General features: G+C 64.1%; 1 protein-coding gene across 1 annotated transcript in view; it reads right to left on the bottom strand.

Moving 5' to 3' along the window:
• DSCAML1 (DS cell adhesion molecule like 1) overlaps window positions 1-10,015 on the bottom strand; it is a 305,212-nt gene that overhangs the window by 75,849 nt on the left and 219,348 nt on the right. Inside the window, exons 8-10 of the mRNA XM_029915701.1 lie at window positions 8,083-8,358; window positions 5,789-6,085; window positions 3,906-4,178 (exon numbers count right to left, since the gene is read on the bottom strand). Coding sequence (XP_029771561.1) covers window positions 3,906-4,178; window positions 5,789-6,085; window positions 8,083-8,358 — 846 coding nt within the window. The remainder of the gene's footprint in view (window positions 1-3,905; window positions 4,179-5,788; window positions 6,086-8,082; window positions 8,359-10,015) is intronic.

The raw sequence follows: 10,015 nt of genomic DNA on the forward strand, positions 1-10,015 counted from the left end.
ACCGCGTGCCCGGAGACACTTTTATGCTACATTATTTTCCAGCTACAGGGGGCCCTAAAGACATCAAATCTAGGTTGGATCTATGTGCCCTCCTCTCAGCATCCTGCCAAGGATGTCTCCGGATGCCCAGAGACAGGCACTCGCCTTCCCCGCAGCCCACGCGCCCCGAATCCTCGCTCTCCCCTCTGCCCTCCCATCTCGCTGGGCTGCGGTAGGCGGGCTCGGGCAATATTTCTGATGGTTCCACCGCAGCCACCTCTCGTGGCTCAGGAATGACGCCTTACGGGAGGGTGGGGGCAAAGCCAACATCTGTGCCCGTGTGACTGCCCGCACGTGCACATGTGTGTGCATGTGTGTGTGTGTGCACGCAAGAGTGGACAGGTCAATGTGCATTAACCTATGTGTATGTGTATTTGTTGCATGGACATGTATATAGCATGCATCAGTGAGTACATGCATGCACACGCATGCACAAAGATCCCTGAACACGTGTGTGCACGCATGTCTGGCGTGTTCTGCTCTCAGCTCAGTGCTGGAAGAATTCATCAGGAGACAAGCAGTCCCAGAAGGAACAGAGTCGGCGGTTGCTTTTCCAGCTCACGGAGCAGCGTGGGTTTTGCCCCTTCCCTCCCGCAAGCCCACGGCCCCCAGAGAGACGGGGGGGAGGGGCTTCCATCCGACCCCACGCGTCCAGAGCCCTGTCCCACCTCCGCGATGCCCTTTTCTGCACTCAGGGTCTCTGCTCTGACCCTCTGAGTGGGAACCCTGTCCCAGCCAGGTAGCGGCGGTGGGTGGAGTGCCGCCTCCGGGCCGGTCCCCCCTGGCCCTGGGTGCCCCGTTCCACGCCCAGGGCCACCGCCCCCACCCTCCCCCTCGAGCAGCTCTTGGAACTGCACATCAGCTAATCAGGCGGTGTGCTCATAATCAGCTCTGATGGGTTCTTCTGCAAAAGTGCATTCTAATGAGATGGGGAGAGGGAGCCAGGGGCTGGGAGGGTGAAGGGCCTGAGCTGTCGGGGTGGCAGGGGCCTGGGGCCCCGCAGTCCCTTACACAAACGCTGCTTCCTGGTCTGCAGAGAAAGCAGGTAATGACACACCCCTCCCTGGGCTGGATTTTCAGACGGTGAGGGTGGGGAAGAGGGGGTGTGTGCACATGTGTCTCTACTCGGTGCACACACATGCCCTGCTTGATGGATGCCAGGCTTTGTGCTGGGTGCGGGAGACACACGTGCCTGGTGCATGGGCTCTGCCCTCTAGCAACACACACACACGCACACACACACACCCCCTTTCCTCTTGTCACTCAGCACAATCACAACAGGCCCAGAGAGTCGCTGAGACGGAATGCATCAGATTCAATTCATTAGGACTGATCGCTCCCTGAATGGGGCTGAATAATTGATGAGCAGAAGCAGCTTTTAGGACGCTCGGCGCACTCTGAGGCTCGCGGGAGCCCTGTTATTTTTTTTTTTAAGCCAACAAACCCAGCCAAACGCTCACTGGTGCGGGCGGGAAGCGAGTGGAGCAAAGGTTAGATGTTTTAATACGTGATGTTTACAATGTAAACTCGCGGTCCACGGCCTGTAACAGAAATGGATCTGGCAGCCCGTGATGCCGGGAGGGGTAGGCAGGCTGTGTTCTGTTCTGCCGCCACCAAGCTAGGGAGGTGGCCTTGGGGGCGGGAAGTGAGGCTCCTGCCAGCACAAGGCCCCAGGCCGGACAGAGGGATTAGGCTGAGGAGGGGCCGTGTGCCCCCCTCGGTCTAGCTGGGGCATGGGGGCGGGAGGCGGATGCTGTCAGGGTCTCCTGTCCCCTCCCCAGGCCTGAGCTGGCCGCAGCCACACAGCTCTGGGGCACAAGGTGAGGCTGCCCAGCAGGCTACCCCGGACGGCTGAAACACTCCTGGTCTGGCACCGGGACAGGAGGTGGGTGCACAAGGTGCCTGTGCGCTGGGGCGCATGAGCCCCGGTGACAAGGAGCATGGGAGAACGGTACAGACCTCGCTTTTTGCTGCTACTGTTCAGCTTTCTGGCTGCCCACCAGCCATTCCCACCCGGACCTGCCGTTACCGCCGCCTGCTGGGCGGGGGCACAGCCTAACGGGTCCGTCTCCCCCGATTCTTCTTCCGCCTGGACCACCGTCTTCCTGTCGACAAAGACTCGACCCGATCTCGCTTCAGAAGTCTGGGGCCCACCGCGGCCTGTGCCAGGGCCCCCCGGAGGCTGGGACACCCCACCCCCCTGCCGTTTCTCCCGCCACGGGGCCCGGGGCCAGGCCGGCTTCCCTCTGCTGGTTCACGGGTCCCGTGGGATGCAGGGGGGGCCTCCCCTCCTGCTGCCCTGGGTGACACGGACGCCCAGGTGACGGGGGCTCTCTGTGCTCCCAGGGACCTCCTCTGACTCCCTCTCAGGGGGTCCCAGAGGCCCCTTTCTTTATTCCTGAGGCAGAGCAGGGTGACTATTTCCTCCTGTCCACCCGCCCTCCCGCCAGCTCTGCGGTAGAGCCCAGGGCCTGGAGTCACGCAGGCCCGGCAAGAATCCTGCCTCCCGATGACAATGCACGTCCTCCTGAGCGCCCCGCGGCCCCTCTGCCTTGGAAGTTGGGGACAAGGTGGTGCCCGCCATAGACAAGTGTGCAGTGCTGGGGTTAAACGGAACAGAGCGTGGGGAGCGTCTCTGTCTTACTATGACAATGACTGCAGTCTGGTGCCAGGGACCCGATGGTGGCTGGAGACCACAGCCCTCCCGCCTCCCTCGGGGAGCCCCCAGGCCGACATCTCCGTGTTCCCGGAGCCTCAGGCTCTCCCGGCGCCTGCACCCACCTTGACCCTTAACCATTGCGGCCAATCAGCGACTCCGTGACCTCCCAGCCCAGCTGCCTGGCTTTTCCGGACCCCTCCGCAGCCAGGCCTGGCGGGCCCTTCCCTATCCTGCCTCCGAGCTACCAGGCCACCCTGCTCCCCCTCACGGCCCAGGAAGTCTCCAGGCCTGGGCGTCCCAAGGAACCCACTGGGGAGGGCGCTTCCACACACCCCAGCATGGCTCTCCGGTGCTAAGTACCCTGCACAAAACACGCCCCAACCAAGTGAGCGAGAAGGGCCTGGGCCGGTGGGGTTTGGGAAGTCCCCGGCGGTGCAGTGACAGCAGGTGTGCCATCCTGGCCAATCCCGCGGAAGCAGCCTGAGCCGGCCAGGCTGTGCCCAGAAGGAAGTCAGGCACCTGCTCTGTGTTCCCTCCGCCCAGCCTCCCGCCGCTGCGGCTCTCCTGGCTCCTGCCCCTTGCCCCTCTTGTCGGTCTGAGTTCTCGGTGGCTCTGCTGCCCACCATCTCTGGCCAAAAGCTCTTGTCCAGAAGGTGACCTGGCCCCTCTCCACCCTCCAGGCCTCCTGGCCCAGACCCGCATTGACCCACAGCCCACGGAGGGATTCTGGACGCATGGGGCTCAGACCTGCATTGACCCACAGCCCACGGAGGGATCCTGGACACACAGGGCTCAGACCTGCACTGTCCCGCAGCCCACGGAGGGATCCTGGACGCACGGGGCTCAGACCCGCATTGACCCACAGCCCACGGAGGGATCCTGGACGCACGGGGCTCAGACCCGCATTGACCCGCAGCCGAGGGAGGGATCCTGGACACACAGGGCTCAGACCCGCACTGTCTCGCAGCCCACGGAGGGATCCTGGATGCATGGGGCTCAGACCCGCACTGACCCACAGCCCACGGAGGGATCCTGGACACACAGGTGCTCATGACCTTCTCCGTCTCACTCCCATCCCCCACCTCGGCCCCCTTTCTTCCAAACGCTCGGTCGGGACTGTCTCACTCACTCAGGCCCGCCTGAGCACCACGAGGGAGGGACCCTTAGTCCCGGGGGGCTGGGGGGCTGTGGCCCGGCGGGGGCCTACCTTTGACGGCCACGTGGACGCTCTGGCTGATGGACAGCTGGGGCTGGATGAGCACGCTGCACAGGTACTCGCCCTCGTCCATGCCCTTCTGCACGTCGGTCAGCTTCAGCGTCCCGTTCTCGAAGACGGCCTGGCGGTGGTTGTCCGGGAGCAGCAGGGCGTCCTTGTACCACTTGATGGAGTAGTAGGGGTAGCCGATGACCCTGCAGTTGATGAGGGTGTCCCGCCCGGCAATGGCCGTGATGTTCCTCATCGCCCGGATGCTGGGGGGGCCTGGGCAGGAGTCAGGAGGGACAGGCGGTGCGTCAGCCAGGGACGGCCGGGCTGCCCTGCGACTCCGCTCGGTGGCTTGGCTCTGAAGCTCTCGGGGGAGGGGCCTCGGTGGGGGGGGGGGGGGGGGGGGGGGGGGGGGGGGGGGGGGCTCAAGGCAGAGGCAGGAGCCGGGCGGCCGCGGTCCCCCAGGACGCCCTGTAACTGGCTTCAAGGAGGTCAGACGGACACGCTCCGTGGGCGCCTGGGGCCGGCCTCCATCCCTCTAATGGGACGGGGTGTGTGGCCAAGCGGAGCCTCGGCAAGAAGCGGCTGGGACTTGGGAGGATCCTCATCTACAAGGAGATTCCGGTTTGGGGGCGCGGTGGGCCTGCGGAGACTTGATTTCCATTCAACCTGCTCATCGTGGTCTGGCACCAAAAAGGGTCTTGTATCCGTTATACAGTGAAAGGGGAGGAGGAAGGTCTTCATTGGATGAGCTGATGACCTTTGTCCAAACAGGTCAAGTGCCTGTTGTGGGTCCCTGAGAGGGGGCCTGAAATGAGGGGCCCTGATCACACCGGCTGGGCAGGGGGCATCTTCAGCTGGGTTGCCAGGCAGGTGGCAATGTGGGAGTGGCGAAGGGGCTCAGCGGCCACCGGGCAGGGTCAGTGCTGGAGCAGGTACAAGAAACTCCAGGCTTCCGGCTCCTCCCGAGAAGGTGAGGCACCGGAGCAGGGTGTCCCAGGGCCCTGAGGCTCTAAGCCTTCCACTCTGAAGAAGGCAGGAGCGTGGCCAATGGGGGCCCGCCTTCCCCGCGTGGGGTCGGAGACCTGGCGCAGGTGAGTTAGCGTGAACCTTGCTCCCCTTCCTGCACCCACAGCAACCACCGGTGCCCCTCCCCTCCTCCCCCTCCCCCCGCCTCCGCCCTGGGGTTAGGAGTCCCGGGAGGGGCCACATGAGGACCGGCTGACCCTCCAGGGCCGCAAAGAGCCTCCGAGGGTGCTCTTCTCACCACAGTGACTTGGAGAGCTGAGATACAGGGGTGGCCACCTGAGGATGCTCCCCCCACTCCTGGGGGTGTCTGCCACACCCCCCCACCCAGCATAAGCCTCCCGCTCTTGGTGGCGTGGACCTCAGTGGGGAGGAGGGGATGGCAAACTGGGGGAAGGTAGCGTGCCTGCTCCTGGCTGCTTACGCCTCCTGTGGCTCCGTGGGGGACCGGGGAGCCCAGCTCTGACGGACGCCCCCATGAAGGTAAGCCTGGCCCCCCTGCCCCATCCCTGACCTTGTCCTTACAGGGCCCTGGGAGGGCTGGAGACTGCTAGCAGGGTGCGTAGTGTACCTGGGATCAGGGGGTTTTGATGAGGTGGGGGGAGATCACACTGGAAGAGAGGAGGGGGCAGGAGGAGGGGCGAGAATGCCAAGGGGGGTGGACTGACCGATGCACACACGCACACGTACAGGAGATAGGGTGGCGGGCTGCGGGGGGCAGGGCAGGGGAGGGGAGGCGAGAGAGACCACTACTGAAATCAAAATGACGGTTTGGTACTAATCACCACAGAAAGATGGCAACCACAGAGATGGCAAAGGAACTCAAAAGCCTATTCTGATATTTAAATGTAGACAGGCACCTCTTACGTTTATTCGCGCCTGATATTCAGCACTGCCCACCGAGTTCCGAGCCGTGCAGCGGTACACGCCCCCGTCGCGGATCTGGGGGCCCGTGACGTTCATGTGGCTGACGGTGGTGCCGTCCGACAGGGTGTGCTGGCTGGTGCGGTGGGCCCCGTCCCGCAGGATCGGCTCCTCATCCAGCACCCAGGTGACCGTGGGGGGCGGGGCGCCCTTGGCCGCACACATCAGCGAGAACTGCTCCCCGGGGTTCACCACCTTCTCGCTGAAGGACGAGACGATGCGGGGCGTGCCGTCTGGAGGGAGGGAGGGGCCCCCTCAGGGTCACGGGGCCACGGGAGGCCGCCAGCCCCGGCCGCGGGGGAGGGGGCAAAGCGGACGCTCATGACAGCGGTGAGGACAGAGATCTCAGCCCACGGGTCCCTGTGCTGTCCTCACGGCCCTGTGAGGTTTAGGACTCCTGGATCTGAACCCTCCCGGGGCCGCACAAGCTCCTCGGCTTCTCTGATCTCCCCATTTCCTGTCTGCGGAGGGTGGATATGGGGATAGCCACGTCAGACTCTACCGACGCCCGGAGGTCGAAATGCATCACTGCCTCGGAGCTGCTTCGCGCAGCACTTTGTACGTGCTCAGTGCACGTCAGCTCTGTCGCCGTTTCCGGTTCTGTCCCTCTCCTCCCTGTGTTGGCAAAGACAGCGGGGCTCGGGAACCCCGTGTGGAACCGGGGCCTGGCTGGCAGGACCAGCAGAGTCTGATTCCAGCCGGCGGGAGCGGGGGGCCGCGGCCCTGCGAGCAGTGAGCCTGGAGTCTGAGGCTCGGCTGCTGCCCTGAGGCCCTGGTGCGTGTGTGTGGCCGGGACTCAGCCTCGGCTGACCCCACAGCCCTGGACAGGACCGTCAACCCCCCCGGCCCTACCTCCCTGCATGCAACAGGAGGCCTGGGATCGCCGGCCCTGGCCAGCCTCCCACGCAGGCCGTGGCCAAGGATTAAAGCACCTGTGACGCACTTGAACAACTAAACCTTAAACCAACATTTAGAGAGAGTAAGGCGAGTTTCACCTCCTGCCCACATTTCACAGCTACATGCTGCCGCTGGTCCCGTCTGCCAGCCCCGGGCTCCAGTTCTGGGGGACACTCTGCCTGGACGCGGGGCGAGCCTGGCGCCCGGCAGAGCTGGGACTGCCCACGAGGGGTCACGGCCGTCAGCCCTCCTCTGCTTCCTTTCCTGCACGCGCCCTTCTGGCTGCCCCTCCCTCCCCACTCTCCGCCCTTCCCACAGCTCCCTTCCCTCACCCCTGCTCCGAACGGGCCATCAATGGCTGTCTTCCCAGAAAACGCACTGTGTCGGGGGGTCAGCCAGACAGGAAGTCCCCAGGTCCGGCTGGCCAAGAGGAGGCAGGGGCCGCGGGAGGGGCACCGCACTGGGCACTGTCCCAGGGTGAGGGATAAGGGGCCGCCTGGCTCCCAGGTCCCACCTACCCGGGAGCGAGGGCCCAGGCTGTGACAGATGGGCCTGTGGGGCTGGCCTGGGTTTGGTGCCTTTGTTACCACAGTGAAAAATCCCTGGAAGCAACAGGATTGTGGGATTTTTTTTTTTTTTTTTGCTTGTTTGTTTTCACAGCAATGAAGGAGCTGGGAAACCACTACATTTGTCGGTAAGGATGGGGTCTCTGCTAACCCCCACTGAATCTTTCCTCTTGGTGCAAATAAGAAAAAGATGCCTCGTCTGGGTGGTCACAGCCTGGTGTCAGGGCTCATGTCTTGACAAAGCGGGACTCAAGCTGAATGTCAGTCCTTACTCTTGGTCCTGCCCTTGTGGTTGGGTACCTGGTGCAGTGAGCAACCTCAACAACCACACATAGTGCCAGGTGAGGAGCCCTGGGCGGTAACCCAGCTCTGGGATAAGGAACAAGGCCTGCTGAGAAGAGGCCTTAGTCCTGGAGGGGACTCGGAACCCCAGGAGGCTGGCAGGAAGGGCAGAGCATGGGGGAGGGGGACAGCCAGCGAGAGAGGGCTCCGGGAAGAAGCAGAGGAGGGGCCAAAGGCAGTGACTCCCGGGGCCGTCCCAGGGCGTCTTCGAGATTGAAAGCAGCTGAGATCCTAAAAAAGACCCCCTTAATCCTGAGACTCTGGCGATTTGGGCGGGCAGAGGCCATCTGGCACGGGCAGAGACCCCGGGCAAATGACTGAAGCCTGCGTTTCCTCAACTGTGAAATTGAGAGCATTAAAAAAAGAACAAGGTGCCTCCCCCCGGGGCCCATGGAAGGATTCGCTAGGACAGGCGCCCAGCTCACCCTCCAGCACGATGATGGCGAAGTCCTGCGCGGTCTGGGCCTTGCGGGTGGCGAAGCACTGGTAGGCCCCCGAGTGGCTCTTCTGGGCCGAGGTGATGAGCAGCGTCTCGTTGCTGAGCCCGCGGATGGAGACGGCCTCGTCGGGCAGCACCGGCTCGGTGTTGCGGTACCAGCGGATGGTGAACTCCGGGGAGCCCAGCAGCGCGCAGGACAGGATGACCGTGCTGCCGATGCCGGTCTTCAGCTTCTTTGGTGTCAGGGTCACGTGCAGGGGGTCTGGGAGGGGCGAGGGAGAGAAAAAGAAAACGGGCTTACCGTGAGCCGTGTGGCTGGGGGTGGGCTGGGGGAGGCCTTGGTGCTGTCTCCAGGCTCCTTGCGAGGGGGCCTGGCCGAGTGAATTCCCGCTCTAGGCCTCAGTTTACCGGTCTGTCAAATGGCAGGGTCAGGCGGGGCCAGCAGATCGCTCTGCACCTCTTGTCACGACCGCCTGCGGTTTCCTGATGCACCCCCATGGGTGGGGCTGGGAGCTCCCTTCGGCTCACAGGAGGGAGAGATGGGCTGGCTCGGCATCTCCCCGATCCCCACCCCAGGAGCCAGGGAGGCCCGTGGCCCTGCCTCTCACGCCCACACAGGGGGCCAGTTGCTACTGTCTGCTGCTCTGACTGCCTTCATGTGCACCAGGTGACTCTTCACCCCCCTCCCCTGCCCTGCTGCAGGCCTCCCCTTGCTTGTGTCCTGCAATCTGTTCCCCGTGCTGTGGCTGGCCCCTGCCCTGCTTGGAACGGCCATGGTGCCCGACGACTCTGTGGCATTCGAGGCCCTCGGGGCCCCTGCCTCACCCCCCCATACACTCTTAGAGCAGTGGCGGCCTGTCCCTGCACCCTGGGTTCTTGCCCCAGAGCATTCTTCGTCCCCTTTGCCTAAGGCTGACTCATTCTTCACGCTGAGCTCAGGACACAAGTCAGACTTCCTGGACACCAGCCCCGTCCCAGGCTGGCGCGGGACCCCTCTCCTGGGCCTCCCTGCGGGTAACTAGGAGCTCGCGGAGCGCATGGTCTTTGAGTCACTTCTCTGTCTGTCCCTCCCTCTGGGCTGTGAGCCCTCGAGAGCAGGCCAGTGTCCGTCGCCTACATCTCTGCTGCTGCCCGGGTCATGTTTGTTACTGGCCAGCCTCCACCCCCGGCTGGCCTCTCTCCCCGATCCCCGTGGGCTTGGGGTTCTCTAGAGGAGAGCCCTACGTGGACCGCCGCGAGGTAGCCTGGAGATGGGGTGCGGCCTGGCCGGTGGGGTGCCGGGGCCCAGGAGTCTGCTCCTGCTGAGCTCCCCCAGCGCCCCTGCCCGGGAGGTGTCAGTGCACAACGTGGCCTGTAGCCTCCCTCCCCCGTGTCCTGGTCACCAGCTGGGGCTCCTGGGCTCTGCCGGCCAGCTGCTCGCACTTGCTGCCCTGCAGGACGCAGGGACAAGATGGGCGGGAGGCTCGGTGGCAGGATGGGTGTGTGTGTGTGTGTGTGTGTGTGTGTGTGTGTGTGTGTGTGTGTGTGAAAAGCACGCTTTCCTCTCTACGCACCTGGCAGAGAGGTTGTCAGACAGGATGGAAGAGAGTAAAGGTCCGTCGCGTCGCCTTGACCTGGCTGTCCGGCCGGGCCCGGTGTCGGGGGAAGGCGGGGAGCTGAGTGCTGGGGGAGCCGGGGCACTGGGGCGCGCCCACGGCTGGGGACAGTCACTGGTGCACCGGGTGCGCGGGCCTCGACGTGAGCACGCTGAGGAGGACGCAGGGCGTGTCTGTGAGTGCGCGGACGCCGTGTATGTGCATGTGCATGTGTGCACGGAGAAGCGGGCGTGTGGACCTCGCCCATCTGCCCGAACGTGTGTGTGACGTGCGTGAGCGTCTGCCTGGCTGCATGTCCTGGGGGAGCGTGACCACCTGTTACCC

The sequence above is a fragment of the Suricata suricatta genome, chromosome 11, assembly GCF_006229205.1.
Source record: "Suricata suricatta isolate VVHF042 chromosome 11, meerkat_22Aug2017_6uvM2_HiC, whole genome shotgun sequence".
NCBI lineage: Eukaryota > Metazoa > Chordata > Mammalia > Carnivora > Herpestidae > Suricata > Suricata suricatta.